The following is an 18,053-nucleotide window of genomic DNA, read 5'->3' on the forward strand; positions in this document are numbered from 1 at the left end:
GTCATACCAGTTCAGTTCTCAGTCCACTCTAACTGGGCCCCATATCCCCCACAGGAGTACCCAGGAGGATGCAACTTTACACAACATTCATGTAGAAATGTATGTTTATAGAATAACCATGAATGTCATGCAGCAGAACATGTGCTCAGTAGCTCTATGTTGTATTTGGGAGTACTGGTATATGTGAATCATAGTTAGTGTACTGGTATGTGAATATCCCTGTTAGGGGGTCAGACTTTAGGTATTTTATTTAGTTGATGGTAATCCCAGTCCTCACACTAACGTCACAATATCACATGATGAGGGTGTGATAGCCCAGTCTATAATCCCCTCTCACACAGTTCAATAGTTCATCTGGATCCACAACAAAACATTCATCAAAAGGACCCTTATAACACAAACATACCTCCCCTCACAGGTTCACACACATCAGACAGCTTCAACCTCACACCCTTTATTCAGTGAACTGGTCTACATTCCACAGCTGGGATGGTGCTGCCTTCCTTCCTACAGATGTCTTCTTCAAAAACATGTCAAAAGATATTCAAAATGGAAAAGAGATTGCTGGACACTCCTGACTTAATATGCATAGACCTTCACTTTATGGACTTCCCGGTCTTCACATTCTCTTTTTCTGTTGTAGTAATAGAATGTGTTGTCTCGACGCTGAAGTTTCTTCACAAACCCAGTCTCAGGCCACCTGTCGATCTAAGACAAAGAAGCAATGCCACAGTGACACATTCATCTTGTAGTGAACCAACTGTCAGTGGCAATGCTTTTAGCCAGTGATAAGGATTCATTTAAGTTGTTTACCAAGTCAACTTGCTTTACTTGTTTGTATTCCAGTTCATCCCTGTAGCCTGCCTGTTGGAATCTGTATAAGTTCTCCACCTCGTCAGTCCATTGTTTGGCTCTGCTCATTGACTTTGGCGTTGCGTTGCCATCTAAGTAGGCTGCACAAGACATTATGCTGCAGAGAGGATGTCCACAGGCGACCTACAGGAGCAAATAGTGGGCTCAGTTAGACAAGTTCAAGTATCTCTATATACTGACATGACAGTCATGGACACTGAAATACATAAAGGAAAACTAAATAAACAATAAAACACAATTTTAAAAGAATGGAAATGACATAGTAGGTTATATGGGGAGGGGCATCCTGAATATGAATTAGGTGAGTAGGGTAAGGCAATACATAAAGGAAAACTAAATAAACAATAAAACACCATTTTAAAAGAATGGAAATGACATAGTAGGTTATATGGGGAGGGGCATCCTGAATATGAATTAGGTGAGTAGGGTAAGGCAATACATAAAGGAAAACTAAATAAACAATAAAACACCATTTTAAAAGAATGGAAATGACATAGTAGGTTATATGGGGAGGGGCATCCTGAATATGAATTAGGTGAGTAGGGTAAGGCTGATGTTCTATTTCTCCCCGTCCTCCTGTCCTGGGGGATAGAGAGCAGATGGTTGCAGCAGGTGGTTCTGCCTACCACTTGTCAGATAGCCAGTCTCGGTACAGGAAATAGTAGAGGGGAGAGCAGGCAGAACTGCTCTCTTAATTCTTACACACTAACCATCTTATTGCCGAAAACATTTTATCTATATATTTCTTTAGCTGATTTCAGTTTTAATATTCGTGTCCGAAACCAATCGAATTGAATTTGCACAGTAACGTTGCCAAACGTACAGTAGCTAACTAGCTAACGCCAATATTTGAATTAAACTTGCTAGCACTAGCTTCAGGCTATGATATAATATAGAAGTCACAGTTAGAAAATAGACTGAATCTGGCTAGCTAGCTATACATTTGTTTCTCAATTTGATTAAGTAGCTGATACCACATGTTACTTACAGCTGAACGGGGCAAAACTCAGAGATCCAAGAGATGATGACGAGCAGGCTTGTCTTTAGTTGCCTAGCAACCCAATATTCCTTCCTTCCTTCTTTCTTCTTCTTCTTTAACAATGTGTTGTTATGGTAATTGTCTACTGGTAGCACAGATATATGCTAGCAACCCAACCTTCCTTCCTTCCTTCCTTCCTTCCTTCCTTCCTTCTTTAACAACGTGTTATGGTAATACTGGTGGCAAAGATAAATGCTGGCAACGTAGTTATTGTGAGCAGGTTTAAATTCAGATACAATGCTGACAGTGGAAACGTTTTGACTCCCATCCACTAGGTGGCTTAGCTAACGGCAGATATTCAAGTATCCCGACCAAAATGCGCCGAAATGTCAGCTAGTGGGTTGAAGTTGAGGAAATTATTGGAGCTAATCTTCAGTCAAAATGAGTTCGTTCGCGGGTCGCATGAAGGAGTATCCCAACATGTCGCTGGACCGGTTTGACAGGGAGAATCTACATGCAAGGGCTTATTTTTTGTCTCACTGCCATAAAGGTAAAGAAAGACTCTTTGAGATACAGTGAGAGCCAAACAACAGTTAGCTAAAGATAACTAGCCAGTATGTGCTCTTAACTTGCACACAGTGGACATGTAACTAGCTAACTTTAGCTCTACTTACATCATGTATTTTCTGCAGATCACATGAAGGGACTGAAGGGGCCTCTATTGAAAAGAAAGTTGAAATGCAGGTGATATCACGTTTTATTTTGATGGTGTGAATGTTCAGTGAAACAAAGGATGGCTAACTGATGTTGAAGGTCTAACGTTACTGTCTGTGTTCATTTGTTCCACTCTGACAGTCAAACTGTACTGTTGATTTGTTCCAGTCTGACAGTCAAACTATACTGTTCATTTGTTCCAGTCTGACAGTCAAACTATACTGTTCATTTGTAACTAAGGAGCTGTTGCTGAGCAATCCAAAATATGCCTTCTGGGAAGATCACATAGTAAGTAGTTAATTAATTGTCAAAAATCTTAGTTATGGACATATTGCTAGGCAAAATTTGTTTTGTGTAATTTCGATGTGCTTCTGTTTGTCTAGGTTGCTTTGGAACTGGAGAGTCCCACACTAATCACTTTAATAGATGATGCTTCAGGAGAGGTACGACACCGGTTCATCATTACAACACATATAGGGTCATAAGGGCTGATCGCTGTTAGTTTGCTATATGACTGACACTTTGATGACTGATATTGTGTGTGGGTGTGTGTCCACAGAGAGAAGAACTTGTGGTGACTCTGCTTCCTGCAGGTCACTGTCCAGGCTCGGTCATGTGAGTATTGTGTGTGCGTGCATGTATGTGTGCTTATGTGGTATCACCTAGCGTGTGTGTGTTTGTGGTAATATGACGTATCACCTAGCTTGTGTGGTTGATATACAGCTACTGAGTTCTGGGTTATTTAGAAATAGCGACAGTGATATTTTGGGGGGTGAGGGCCCTCTAATGCTCTGAGCCTCGCAGGGGTGCATGCTTCTTGGTTACAGCAAACACAATGTCTGGATCAATGCTGGGTAATATTTGTTTCGTGCAGCAAACTGTGAGTAGCCTGTTGAGATGGTTGTATAACTTTTATGAGCTGGGTTGTCTGTCCTTGCACTTTGTGTGCTTGTTAGCATTTAACTAGTGTCCACTATGGGAAGTCACTAGTAATTTGTAAGCATTTGTTGGGACTCCAACCGAAAACATTAGGAACACCTGCTCTTTCCATGACAGACTGACCAGGTGAATCCAGGTGAAAGCTATGATCCCTTATTGATGCCAGTTGTTAAATCCACTTCATATCAGTGTAGATGAAGGGGAGGAGATGGGTTGAAGAAGGATTTTTAAGCCTTGAGACAAATGAGACATGGATTGTGTATGTGTGCCATTCAGAGGGTGAATTTACAAGACAACATGCTGAAGTGCCTTTGAATAAGGTATGGTAGTAGGTGCCATGAGAACCGGTTTGTCAAGAACTGCAGTGCTGCTGGGACATCCAGCCATCTTGACACAACTGGGGGGGGCGGCGGCAACTACTCAATATTACAAAGGTGAGTGTACAAACAATAAGAACACCTTCCTAATATTTAGTTCCCCCTCAATGTGTTGGGGTGTGGACACTACAAGATGTCAAAAGCTTTCCACAGGGAAGCTGACCCAATGATTCCCACAGTTGTGTCAAGTTGGCTGGATGTCCTTTTGGGTGGTGGACCATTCTTGATACACAAAGGAAACTGTTGTGTGAGAAACAGCTCACAGATTACTGCACCTGTACATAGCCCACCTATATTTTAGCCCAAACAACTACCTCTTTCCCTACTGTATTTAATTTATTTATTTTGCTCCTTTGCACCCCATTATTTTTATTTCTACTTTGCACATTCTTCCATTGCAAATCTACCATTCCAGTGTTTTACTTGCTATATTGTATTTACTTTGCCACCATGGCCTTTTTTTGCCTTTACCTCCCTTATGTCACCTCATTTGCTCACATCGTATATAGACTTGTTTATACTGTATTATTGACTGTATGTTTGTTTTGCTCCATGTGTAACTCTGTGTCGTTGTATGTGTCGAACTGCTTTGCTTTATCTTGGCCAGGTCGCAATTGTAAATGAGAACTTGTTCTCAACTTGCCTACCTGGTTAAATAAAGGTGGAAAAAAAAAAAAACAGCAACGTTGCAGTTCTTGACTCAAATTGCTGCGCCTGGCACCTACTACCATATGCCATTCAAAGGCACTTAAATCTCTTGTCTTGCCCATTCACCCTCTGAATGGCACGCATACACAATCCATGTCTCATTTATCTCAAGGCTTAAAAATCCTTCTTTAACCCGTCTCCTCCCCTTCATCTACACTAATTGAAGTGGATTTAACAAAGTGACAGTAATATGGGATTGAGGTCTGTTGATTGTGGAGGCCAGGTCATCTGATGCAGCACTCAATCACTCTCCTTCTTGGTCAAATAGCCCAAATAGCCCTGGAGGTGTTTTGGGTCATTGTCCTGTTAAAAAACAAATGATATTCCCCTAAGTGCAGACCAGATGGGATGGCGTATATCATTGCAGAATGCTGTGGTAGCCATGCTGGTTAAGTGTGCCTTGAATTCTAAATAAATCACAGACTGTCACCAGCAAAGCACCATCACACCACCTCCTCCATGCTTCACGGTGGGAACCACACATGCAGAGATCATCCGTTCACCTACTCAGCGTATCACAAAGACACGGCGGTTGGAACCAAAAATACTAAATTTGGACTCATCAGGCCAAAGGACAGATTTCCACCAGTCTAATGTCCGTTTCTTGGCCCAAGCAAGTCTCTTCTTATTATTGGTGTCATTTAGTAGTGGTTTCTTTGCAGAAATTCGACCATGAAGGCCTGATTCGGGGCGGCAGGTAGCCTAGTGGTTAGAGTGTTGGGCCATTAACCGAAAGGTTGGTGGATTGAATCACCAAGCTGACAAGGTAAAAATCTGTCGTTCTGCCCCTGAACAAGGAAGTTAACCCACTGTTCCCCGATAGGCCGTCATTGTAAATAAGAAGTTGTTCTTAACTGACTTGCCTAGTTAAATAAAAATGAAAAAAATCACGTAGTCTCCTCTGAACAGTTGATGTTGAGATGTCTGTTACTTGAACTCTGAAGCATTTATATGGGCTGGTAACTATAATGAACTTATCCTCTGCAGCAGAGGTAACTCTGGGTCTTCCTTTCCTGTGGTGGTCCTCATGAGAGCCAGTTTCATCGTTGCGCTTGATGGTTTTTGCGACTGCACTTAAAAATGTTCAAAGTACTTTACATTTTCTGGATTGACTGACCTTCATGTCTTAAAGTAATGTCGATCCTTTCTCTTTGCTCATTTGAAATGTTCAAAATATACTCTTACCAAATAGGGCTATGTTCTGTATACCACCCTACCTTTTCACAACACAACATTGGCTCAAATGCATTAACACTTAACGAGGCACACCTGTTGATTTAAATGCATTCCAGGTGACTACCTCATGAAGCTGGTTGAGAAAATGCCAAGAGTGTGCAATGCTGTCATCAAGGCAAAGGGTGGCTACTTTGAAGAATCTCAAATATAATTTAACACTTTTTTGGTTTCTACATGATTCCATATGTGTTATTTTATAGTTTTGATGTCTTCACTGTTATTCTACAATGTAGAAAATAGGAAAAATAAAGAAAAACCCTGGAATGAGTAGGTTTGTCCAAACTTTTTACTGGCACTGAGATATATATTCATTCTTTCATTCGTACCGTATACCCCGTTATGGCACAGGAACGATATGAAGGTATGAAAATCTGTTTATCTCCCAACCCTAGTTTGTGTGTGTTTGTAGGTTCTTGGTAGAGGGGGCCCAGGGTACGGTGTTGTACACAGGAGACTTCCGACTGGCGAAGGGAGACGCCTCCCGCATAGAACTCCTCCACTCTGGGAGCAGGTACACACACACACACACATATATATATATATATATATATTACACTACTTACAGTATAACTACCAAATACTACTTATCATAGTACAACACATAGAAATCCTCCACTCTGGGAGAAGGTACACACATATACTACTTACAGTATATACAGACAGAATGACTACCAAATACTACATAGAAGTTTATCATATCAGAGCTGTGAAGTGGAGCAGAGCATGTTGGGTGATCTCCAACTCAGAGAAGATCAGCTGAGAGGAGTCTAGTGACAAAGTTCCATCCATCCTGTGTTTTCCCACCAGTTAGCTCTCGTTGTGTTAACCAATGCCAGTGTGCCTCCTTGCTGATTCCATCCATCCTGTGTTTATGCACTTGCCCACGTGATTGTCATATTTTGTGGTTCTGCTAATGAAGTGTTTACCACAAGCTGCCGTGAGCTAGCTACTGCAGGCTTGCTAGATCAGTTTTCAGTGTCATATTATTTTAACATTTAGCCCTGTGTTTGTATAGGATAATGTCCCTCAGTACTTTGTTTATATACCCTGTAATTATATAATGTACTTTATATGGGCGGCAGGGTAGCCTCGTGGTTAGAGCGTTGGACTAGTAACCGGAAGGTTGCAAGTTCAAATCCCCGAGCTGACAAGGTACAAATCTGTCGTTCTGCCCCTGAACAGGCAGCTAACCCACTGTTCCTGGGCCGTCATTGAACATAAGAATTTGTTCTTAACTGACTTGCCTAGTTAAATAAAGGTAAAAAAAAAAGATATTTCATTCCAAACTGTTTAGAAGTTTACATTTCAAGATCATTCAGTTGTGTGAGGCTCCCCTTTAATTAGTCACGTTGTATAGCCTAGTGTTGTATTGTCTTGTAGAGCATTACAGCCATGCTATTGAAGTCACGTTGTTGAATATTAAGCTGTTACAGCCATGCTATTGAAGTCACGTTGTAGAGCATTAAGCTATTACAGCCATGCTATTGAAGTCACGTTGTAGAGCATTAAGCTGTTACAGCCATGCTATTGAAGTCACGTTGTAGAGCATTAAGCTATTACAGCCATGCTATTGAAGTCACGTTGTAGAGCATTAAGCTGTTACAGCCATGCTATTGAAGTCACGTTGTAGAGCATTCAGCTATTACAGCCATGCTATTGAAGTCACGTTGTAGAGCATTAAGCTATTACAGCCATGCTATTGAAGTCACGTTGTAGAGCATTAAGCTATTACAGCCATGTTAAAGCCCCATATACTACCAACCACTGCGACCTGTATGCTGTCTTTGGCTGGCCCTCGCTTCATATTTGGCTCCAGGTCATCTATAAGTCTTTGCTAGGTTAAGCCCCGCCTCATCTCAACTCACTGGTCACCATAGCAGCACCCACCCATAGCACGGCCCAGGTGACAAGACAGTGGATTATAGTGGAGATGGTTTGATGATGCTGAAGATTCACAATATGTGCCCATATAGGGCTGTGGCGGTCATGACAGCGTCCCATGGTAATTGACCGTTAATTAACAAACATGTTTAGCATCTCCAGGCCTCCACACATACAAGCCGCTGATTGGAACATCTACATTTAGAAAAGTTGACCATAATCCACTGTGATGTTCATGCCCATATTGTAAATCAGAGTCATTAAACCTCCTCGACCCTAAAACTGTCTTGTCATCCGAGCCCTAACCAGCACACAGGAGAGAACACACCAAGTAAAACCTAGACAATATACAGTGGTCCTCAGTTCCAATGCCAGAGTGTGCTGTGTTGTTTCAGGGTGAAAGACATCAAGAGTGTGTATCTGGACTCCACCTTTTACGACCCTCGCTTCTACCAGATCCCCAGCAGGGTGAGTGTGTGGGATTCTGCGAGCGCTACACAGAGAGAGAGAGAGCTACACAGAGAGAGAGAGAGCTACACAGAGAGAGAGAGAGCTACACAGAGAGAGAGAGAGCTACACAGAGAGAGAGAGAGCTACAGAGAGAGAGAGAGCTACAGAGAGAGAGAGAGCTACAGAGAGAGAGAGAGCTACACAGAGAGAGAGAGAGCTACACAGAGAGAGAGAGAGCTACACAGAGAGAGAGAGAGCTACACAGAGAGAGAGAGCGCTACACAGAGAGAGAGAGAGCTACACAGAGAGAGAGAGAGCTACACAGAGAGCTACACAGACAGAGCTACACAGAGAGAGAGAGCTACACAGACAGAGAGAGCTACACAGAGAGAGAGAGAGCTACACAGACACAGAGAGAGAGCTACACAGAGAGAGAGAGAGCTACACACAGAGAGAGAGAGAGAGCGAGCTACACAGAGATCTATAGAGCGAGAGGGGAGAGTGTGGGGAGGGGAGAGTGTGTGTCTGTAGGAGACGTGTCTACATGAAGTGTCTTCATGCTATCCGGGGGCTGGTACAGGACTGTGTGTGTGTGTGTGTGTGTAGGAGACGTGTCTACATGCTATCCGGGGGCTGGTACAGGACTGGGTCAGTAGGAGTGTGTACCATACAGTGTGGCTGAATTGTAAAGCTGCATATGGATATGAATACCTCTTCACTAACCTGGGGGACGAGTTTCACACACAGGTAGGTAACCAACACTTAAAACCTCTAAGGATCCGCCCCCTTTTTCAATTTCCACCTAAAATGACATACCCAAATTTAACTGCCTGTAGCTCAGGAAGCAAGGATATGCATATTCTTAGTACCATTTGAAAGGAAACACTTTGAAGTTTGTGGAAATGTGAAATGAATGTAGGAGAATAACACATTAGATCTGGTTAAAGATAATACAAAGAAGAAAAAAACTTTTTTTGTTCCATTCTTTAAAATGCAAGAGAAAGGCCATAATGTATTATTCCAGCCCAGGTGACATTTAGATTTTGGCCACTAGATGGCAGCAGGGCATGTGCACATTTTTAGACTGATCCAATGAACCATTGCATTTCTTTAAAAAAAATGTATCAAGACTGCCCAAATGTGCCTAATTTGTTTATTATTAACTTTAAGTTCATTACGGTGCACTCTAACAATAGCATGATATTCTTTCACTGTAATAGCTACTGTACATTGGACAGTACAGTTAGATTAACAAGAATTTAAGCTTTCTGACATCATCAGATATGACTATGTTCTTGTTACTTACAACCTCATACTAATCACATTGGCCTACGTTAGCTCAACTGTCCCATGGATGGGACACCGATACCAAATAAGATTTATTTTAAACACACTTTGTTAAGTATGACAAATAATGACATGGTGTGTTGTAGATTCATGTCAAAAGCCTGGACATGTTTAAGAAGATGCCAGAGATTCTGAGTCATGTGACCACGGATCGAGCCACTCAGATCCATGCCTGCCGTCACCCCAAGGTAACGCTGCTACACGCCCCTTTCTCTTAGAAACCCCTAACCAATAGAAACGTGTTGTTGTGTAGGATGAGGAGCCCTAACCAATAGAAACATGTCGTTGTGTAGGATGAGGTGCCCTAACCAATAGAAACATGTCGTTGTGTAGGATGAGGAGCCCTAACCAATAGAAACATGTCGTTGTGTAGGATGAGGTGCCCTAACCAATAGAAACATGTCGTTGTGTAGGATGAGGAGCCCTAACCAATAGAAACATGTCGTTGTGTAGGATGAGGAGCCCTAACCAATAGAAACATGTCGTTGTGTAGGATGAGGAGCCCTAACCAATAGAAGCATGTCGTTGTGTAGGTTGAGGAGCCCTAACCAATAGAAGCATGTCGTTGTGTAGGATGAGGAGCCCTAACCAATAGAAACATGTCGTTGTGTAGGATGAGGAGCCCTAACCAATAGAAACATGTCGTTGTGTAGGATGAGGAGTTTGTTCCTGCCAGCAGGCTGCCGTGTGGCTCCTCGGCATCAGATGGAACTCCTCTAAACATCATCAGTATCAAACCCTCCACTATGTGGTTTGGAGAGAGAACACAGAGGACCAAGGTTATCGTCAGGTACACACACTCTGAGAAACACACCCACTCACCCACAGAGAAACACATTATCTTACACAGATGTGTAATGTTGTTTTCAGGACAGGTGCCAGTTCCTACAGAGCCTGCTTTTCCTTCCACTCATCCTACTCTGAGGTGAGACACCTGCCTGCCTCTCTCTGTCTGTGCCTGTCTGCCTCTGTGTGTGATACTCTTCTCTTCTTCCTGTTTTCAGATAAAAGACTTCCTGTCTTATCTCCAGCCAATCAACATCTACCCCAGTGTCATTCCTATTGGACGAACTCACGCTGATGTCACGGAGCTGTGAGCCAGTCATTCTCTATACACTGAATGTCTTCTCTACACCCCGATCCCCTTACCCCCTAATACCCATAACCCCTTATGCCCCTACCCCCTAATACCCATACCCCCTAATTACCCCTTATGCCCCTACCCCCTAATACCCATACCCTCTAATTACCCCTTATGCCCCAACCCCCTAATACCCATACCCCCACCCCCTAATACCCCTTACACTACGAAACAAAGTTAAATGACATAAAGAATGATAGTAAAAAGCTTTGGGGAACCTTAAATGAGGTCAGGTACCACAAAGAAGGACTTAGGAAAATTGCAATTGTCTCAGAACAGGGAAGCATGGCTGGCCCTTGATGTTCACATGTTTGTTCAGTATGAACTCTACCGTACTGTTTCGGCTGGGAAGCATGCGGATGTCTTAACCCTTAGACCCAATGCTGTTGAATCCATGACAGGACTGTGGAGAATTAGGCCTGTGTGTGTGTGCACAGTGCATTGGGAAAGTATTCAGACCCCTTCACCTTTTCCACAGCCTTATTCTAAAATTGATTTTTTTTAAATTATCATACCCCCATAATAACAGAGCAAAAACAGATTAAGACATTTTTGCAAATGTATCAAATATTTAAAAAATCACATTTATATGTATTCAGACCCTTTACTCAATACTTTGCCAAAGGTGCTTCAGAGTTTATAGCCTCAAGTCTTCTTTGGTATGATGCTACAAATTTGTCACACCTGTATTTGTGGAGTTTCTCCCATTCTTCTCTGCAGATCCTCTTAAGCTCTGTCAGGTTGGATGGGGAACGTCGCTGCGCAGCTATTTTCAGGTCTCTCCAGAGCTGTTGGATTGGGTTCATGTCCGGGCTCTGCCTGGGCCACTCGAGGACATTCAGAGAATTGTCCCGAAGCCTCTCCTGCGTTGTCTTGGCTGTGTGTTTAGGGCCGTTGTCCTGTTGAAAGGTGAACCTTCGCCCCAGTCTGAGGTCCTGAGCACTCTGGAGCAGGTTTTCATCAAGGATCTCCCTGTACTTTGCTCTGTTCATCTCTCCCTAGATCCTGACTAGTGTCCCAGTCCCTGCCGCTGAAAAACACCCCCATAGCATGATGCTGCCACCACCATGCTTCACCCTAGGGATGGTATTGTCCAGGTGATGAGCGGCGCCTGGTTTTCTCCAGACGTGACACTTGGCATTCAGGCCAAAGAGTTCAATCTTGTTTCTCATGGTCTGAGAATCCTTTAGCTGCCTTTTGGCAAACTTCAAGCCTGCTGTTGTGCCTTTAACAGAGGAGTGGCTTCTGTCTGGCCACTCTACCATAAAGGCCTGATTGGTGGAGTAATGCAGATATGGTTGTCCTTCTGGAAGGTTAACCCATCTCCACAGAGGGACCATCGGGTTCTTGGTCACCTCCCTGACTGGGCGACCAGCTCTAGGAAGAGTCTTGGTGGTTCCAAACTTCTTCCATTTAAGAATGATGGAGACCACTGTGTTCTTGGGGTTCTTCAATACTGCAGATTTGTTTTGGTACCTTTCCCCAGATCTGTGCCTCAACACAATCCTGTCTCGGAGCTCTACGGAGGATTCCTTCAACCTCGTGGCTTGGGTTTTGCTCTACCTGTCAAGTGCGTAAACTTATAGACAGGTGTGAGCCTTTCCAAATCATTTACCACAGGTGGACTCCAAGTTGTAGAAACATCGATGATGAATGGAAACAGGATGCACCTGAGCTCAATTTGGAGTCTCAGAATACTAATCAGGTCTGACCCTGATGTGAATCAGCTTTCTGTGTAGATGGATTGAATAATTGTTTTCCTCCATTGTAGAATAAGTCTGTAACCTACCAATATGTGGAACAAGGAAGGGGTCTGAATACTTTCCAAATGCACTGCATTTGTTACCGTATGTCTCCAGGTTGAAGTCTATGTGTAGGGACGTGTCCTCTTCAGCTGTGATCTACAGACCTCTGGGAACACTGAAACGCACCAGACCAGAGCAGCACACCCACGGTGAGACTCTCTCTCCTGACCACAGCCAGCTATCCCTTCCAACCATCCTTTCTACATTATTTCACTGCTTTGTGATTGGCTCTGTTCTTTATACCAGATGTGGACTGTGCTGATTGGCTGTTTGAGGGGGCGGACCTGGCCCCTGTCAGGAAGAGGGTGATGATGCAGGAGGCCACACCCACAACGCTCCCTAACCCCCCCGACGAACCTCTACCCCTAACACACACACCTCTCATCACAGGAGACTACATGGACTGTACCGAATCTAATGATGATGATGAGGAGGAGAGAGACCTGGAGGAAGAAGAGAGAGGTGGGGAGAGAGACGAGGGGTCTGTGTCTAATTCTGGCACCCCTCCTCGCTGGGAGGAGTTTTTCACCACGGAGATACTGACGGACAGCCAGACCAGCCAACCACACTCCTGCTCTCACACAAGCCCCTCTCACTCCACACTCACAGGCTCACAGACCCCAGAGCTGTTTGTTGATGACTCTGCCAAACTCCCCTCGCTGTCAATTCCTCTCTCGAGTGGACGAGGCCCAAGTCAGGCTGAAAGCATGCTCATCCAATCAGAAGACTGGTGTCAGGGAGATGCATTGACCTATCTGGATGCTGGGGAGGAGTGTGGCAGCCACACTCACCAATCAGAGCCAACGGAGTCTCAGGTGTCATCGGACTTTGACATCCCGTCTACGCCGGATTCACACGCACCTGGACCAGACGACCTCAGCGATCTGTACAGGAGACTGGCCGCTGGAGAGGAAGTGGTCACCAGGACAGGAAGTCAGTCCCTCTGACCCTGTCTACCTCTTTGTATATAGACAGAGGGAAGAGGAAGCGAGCCATTCCACCCACTAGTTTCTTCTGATTCATATACAGTCAATGAGCTGAACAGACCAAACCCAGCTGCTAATGCATTGGTGCCTATGGGAGAGCAATCACCTTAAGCAGACCTGAACTTTGTGGCCATGATATACAGTAGCTTAGTAATGTCCGAACCTTAACTCTGATCATTCCATCCAGGTGACTACTATAAAAATGTCCAGGTTATATGTCCGTCTCTGTTATAGAGTTAATGGTTTTTCAATGGATGATTGTCAAGACCCCACAATGTCTTCCTCACCCGAAAATAATTGATTAATGCATATATACGATTTCATGTGTGGGGCCATAGCATTATTTACAGACCATACCCTACTTTGTCATAGAGACACCATAGTCATGCCCTATATACACATGTGCCTGCTGCACACCTGGCCTATCAGGGCCAAGAGAAACCACAGCTACTCCTCGACCACCCTGTGAAATGTTCAGTAGGGAACACAACTGGAGTCTGCTCCTGCCAGGCTGAGAGACCACAGAAAGACTAACGCAGTTCTGAACTGTAGAGAATAAAGTATGTTGTAGCTGTTCTGAACTGTAGAGAATAAAGGAACTAAGTTAAACCATAATGTCTTTATTTAAACTTTAAAAGGAACTTCAACACGTATAGTGACATTAACTTGGAGCTCGTGGTGAAATCAGGAGGCTGCTGATATACTGATGGCTTCAGTCTTCCCACTGTTCTGCTCCACACAGCTCACATGGAGAGACCCGTCCCTGAAACACACACAGGTTACATGGAGAGACCCGTCCCTGAAACACACACAGGTTACATGGAGAGACCCGTCCCTGAAACACACACACAGCTCACATGGAGAGACCCGTCCCTGAAACACACACAGCTCACATGGAGAGACCCGTCCCTGAAACACACACAGGTTACATGGAGAGACCCGTCCCTGAAACACACACAGGTTACATGGAGAGACCCGTCCCTGAAACACACACAGGTTACATGGAGAGACCCGTCCCTGAAACACACACAGGTTACATGGAGAGACCCGTCCCTGAAACACACACAGGTTACATGGAGAGACCCGTCCCTGAAACACACACAGGTTACATGGAGAGACCCGTCCCTGAAACACACACAGGTTACATGGAGAGACCCGTCCCTGAAACACACACAGCTCACATGGAGAGACCCGTCCCTGAAACACACACAGGTCACATGGAGAGACCCGTCCCTGAAACACACACAGCTCACATGGAGAGACCCGTCCCTGAAACACACACAGCTCACATGGAGAGACCCGTCCCTGAAACACACACAGCTCACATGGAGAGACCCGTCCCTGAAACACACACAGGTTACATGGAGACCCGTCCCTGAAACACACACAGCTCACATGGAGAGACCCGTCCCTGAAACACACACACAGCTCACATGGAGAGACCCGTCCCTGAAACACACACACAGCTCACATGGAGAGACCCGTCCCTGAAACACACACACAGCTCACATGGAGAGACCCGTCCCTGAAACACACACACAGCTCACATGGAGAGACCCGTCCCTGAAAACACACACAGCTCACATGGAGAGACCCGTCCCTGAAACACACACACAGCTCACATGGAGAGACCCGTCCCTGAAACACACACACACTCAGCTCACATGGAGAGACCCGTCCCTGAAACACACACACAGCTCACATGGAGAGACCCGTCCCTGAAACACACACAGGTTACACACACACAGCTCACATGGAGAGACCCGTCCCTGAAACACACAGGTTACACACACACACACACACAGGTTACACACACACACACACACACACACACACAGGTTACACACACACAGGTTACACACACACGTTACACACACACACAGGTTACACACACACAGGTTACACACACACACACGTTACACACAGGTTACACACACACACGTTACACACACACACACACACAGGTTACACACACACACACACACACACACAGGTTACACACACACACGTTACACACACACACACACACACACACAGGTTACACACACACACACACACAGGTTACACACACACACACAGGTTACACACACACACACACGTTACACACACACACACACGTTACACACACACACACACACACAGGTTACACACACACACACACACACAGGTTACACACACAGGTTACACACACAGGTTACACACAGGTTACACACACAGGTTACACACACACACACAGGTTACACACACACACACAGGTTACACACACACACACACGTTACACACACACACACGTTACACACACACACACGTTACACACAGGTTACACACACAGGTTACACACACACACAGGTTACACACACAGGTTACACACACACAGGTTACACACACACACACAGGTTACACACACACACACAGGTTACACACACACACACAGGTTACACACACACACACACAGGTTACACACACACAGGTTACACACACACACACACAACAGTCCAAATACAAGGTCCAGTCCACAGCTGAAACACAGGTTACACACACACACAGACAGGTTACACACACACAGGTTACACACACACACAGGTTACACACACACAGGTTACACACACACAGGTTACACACACACAGGTTACACACACACACACACACACACACACACACACAGGTTACACACACACACAGGTTACACACACACACACACACACACACACAGGTTACACACACACACACACACACACACAGGTTACACACACACAGGTTACACACACACACACACACAGGTTACACACACACACACAGGTTACACACACACACACAGGTTACACACACACACACAGGTTACACACACACACACACACACACAGGTTACACACACACACACACACAGGTTACACACACAGGTTACACACACAGGTTACACACACACAACGGTCCAAATACAAGGTCCAGTCCACAGCTGCTGCTGGGTGTTACCTCTTCATGGTCACCACGGCATCAATGTCATGGTTGTCCTCTTTGGTCTCCAGGTCTCTCAGAACAATCTGCAGGTAAGAGAGATCTGTTGGTTCTCTGGTGAAGGGGGTGTGTGTATTTACGCACCTTGGCCAGTCTCGGTGGTTCTCTGGTGGAGGGGTTGTGTGTGTTTACGTACCTTGGCCAGTCTCTCTGGCTGCTCTGTGGTTTTCTGGTAAAGCTCCAGACAGAGGGATGCCAGGCGGCCAGGACCAGACAGGATGTGATGTCGCCGAGCAGGAAGGGGCGTGCCCGAGGGGAGGAGCACAGAGAACACTTCAGCCCCTGTTTCATCCACCTCCTGTCAATCACACAGATTAGACAATCAGAGGCTGCTCTATTAGTCACTGACCTCTGTGTGTGTGTGTGTGTGTGTGTGTGTGTGTGTGTGTGTGTGTGTGTGTGTGTACCTTGAGCAGAATGTCTGAGACACAGGCTTCCACGGTAACAGACTCTGGGGAGGAGCCAATCTCCCGCCCGACTAGAAGGCCCGCCTCCATCGCTGCGCCGACCGCTATGACCTCATCAGGAGGGGCGGAGCTGAGCAGCTCCACGTCAGCGAACAGATCTTTGATCATCTGCTGCAGCCGAGGAATCCTCGCAGAGCCCCCGCAGAGAACCACCTGGAACATACAGTGTTAAACCCTCCGCAGAGAACCACCTGGAACAGTGTTAAACCCCCGCAGAGAACCACCTGGAACATAGTGTTAAACCCCCCGCAGAGAACCACATGGATCACATTGTTAAACCCCCCGCAGAGAACGACCTGGAACACATTGTTAAACCCCCGCAGAGAACGACCTGGAACACATTGTTAAACCCCCGCAGAGAACCACCTGGAACATAGTGTTAAACCCCCGCAGAGAACCACCTGGAACACAGTGTTAAACCCCCCACAGAGAACCACCTGGAACACAGTGTTAAACCCCCCGCAGAGAACCACCTGGAACAGTGTTAAACCCCCGCAGAGAACCACCTGGAACAGTGTTAAACCCCCGCAGAGAACCACCTGGAACAGTGTTAAACCCCCGCAGAGAACCACCTGGAACAGTGTTAAACCCCCACAGAGAACCACCTGGAACACAGTGTTAAACCCCCCACAGAGAACCACCTGGAACACATTGTTAAAATGGAGAGGGGGAGATCTGTGCAGGGTGGGCATATGAGAATATGGTCATCCCTACTGCATCCCTACTGCATCCCTACTCCATGCCCCGGGCTATCTGTAAAGACGTCTGAGTGTTGGAGCGTGCCCCTGGCTATCTGTAATGATGTCTGAGTGTTGGAGCGTGCCCCTGGCTATCTGTAATGATGTCTGAGTGTTGGAGCGTGCCCCTGGCTATCTGTAATGATGTCTGAGTGTTGGAGCGTGCCCCTGGCTATCTGTAATGATGTCTGAGTGTTGGAGCGTGCCCCTGGCTATCTGTAATGATGTCTGAGTGTTGGAGCGTGTCCCAGTCTATCTGTAAAGATGTCTGAGTGTTGGAGCGTGCCCCTGGCTATCTGTAATGATGTCGGAGTGTTGGAGCGTGCCCCTGGCTATCTGTAATGATGTCTGAGTGTTGGAGCGTGTCCCAGTCTATCTGTAAAGATGTCTGAGTGTTG

At 45.5% G+C, this 18,053-nt stretch overlaps 2 protein-coding genes and 1 pseudogene across 6 annotated transcripts; 1 reads left to right on the forward strand and 2 right to left on the reverse strand.

The window, feature by feature from the left end:
- Positions 1–438: 438 nt before the first annotated feature.
- meig1 (meiosis/spermiogenesis associated 1) lies at positions 439–2,042 on the reverse strand. The gene is made up of 3 exons (XM_064962451.1): positions 1,862–2,042; positions 814–996; positions 439–708 (listed from the first exon to the last, which is right to left on the reverse strand). Exons 2-3 carry the CDS (start codon positions 964–966, stop codon positions 580–582), a joined length of 282 nt encoding a protein of 93 aa, XP_064818523.1. The 5' UTR covers positions 967–996; positions 1,862–2,042; the 3' UTR covers positions 439–579.
- A 167-nt stretch (positions 2,043–2,209) lies between these two features.
- dclre1c (DNA cross-link repair 1C, PSO2 homolog (S. cerevisiae)) lies at positions 2,210–14,045 on the forward strand. Of its 5 annotated transcripts, none has more exons than XM_064962440.1 (14): positions 2,210–2,402; positions 2,545–2,596; positions 2,770–2,854; positions 2,950–3,009; positions 3,126–3,181; positions 6,236–6,337; positions 8,103–8,175; positions 8,764–8,904; positions 9,591–9,692; positions 10,158–10,294; positions 10,375–10,429; positions 10,509–10,597; positions 12,505–12,599; positions 12,697–14,045. In XM_064962440.1, the coding sequence occupies exons 1-14, from the start codon at positions 2,294–2,296 to the stop codon at positions 13,395–13,397; spliced, it is 1,857 nt and encodes a 618-aa protein (XP_064818512.1). In that variant the 5' UTR covers positions 2,210–2,293; the 3' UTR covers positions 13,398–14,045. The 5 variants fall into 5 exon arrangements, with proteins under 5 accessions (XP_064818512.1, XP_064818514.1, XP_064818517.1 ...); XM_064962445.1 differs by having other exon boundaries at positions 2,365–2,402; positions 2,807–2,854; XM_064962441.1 differs by lacking the exon at positions 2,210–2,402 and having other exon boundaries at positions 2,411–2,596; positions 2,735–2,854.
- LOC135536056 (heat shock 70 kDa protein 14-like) overlaps positions 14,041–18,053 on the reverse strand; it is a 29,318-nt pseudogene continuing 25,305 nt past the window's right edge.

The sequence above is a fragment of the Oncorhynchus masou genome, unplaced genomic scaffold (genome assembly GCF_036934945.1).
Source record: "Oncorhynchus masou masou isolate Uvic2021 unplaced genomic scaffold, UVic_Omas_1.1 unplaced_scaffold_551, whole genome shotgun sequence".
Taxonomy (NCBI): Eukaryota; Metazoa; Chordata; class Actinopteri; order Salmoniformes; family Salmonidae; genus Oncorhynchus; species Oncorhynchus masou.

Bases quoted from the DNA above. Each gene is read 5' to 3' on its own strand.
- meig1 (XM_064962451.1), bottom strand. From the start codon at position 966: ATGTCTTGTGCAGCCTACTTAGATGGCAACGCAACGCCAAAGTCAATG. The intron at 709-813 runs GTAAACAACTTA...TCTTTGTCTTAG, and splicing joins AAGTAAAGCAAGTTGACTTG to ATCGACAGGTGGCCTGAGAC.
- dclre1c (XM_064962440.1), top strand. From the start codon at position 2,294: ATGAGTTCGTTCGCGGGTCGCATGAAGGAGTATCCCAACATGTCGCTG. The intron at 8,176-8,763 runs GTGAGTGTGTGG...GTGTGTGTGTAG, and splicing joins TCTACCAGATCCCCAGCAGG to GAGACGTGTCTACATGCTAT. The intron at 8,905-9,590 runs GTAGGTAACCAA...GGTGTGTTGTAG, and splicing joins GGGACGAGTTTCACACACAG to ATTCATGTCAAAAGCCTGGA.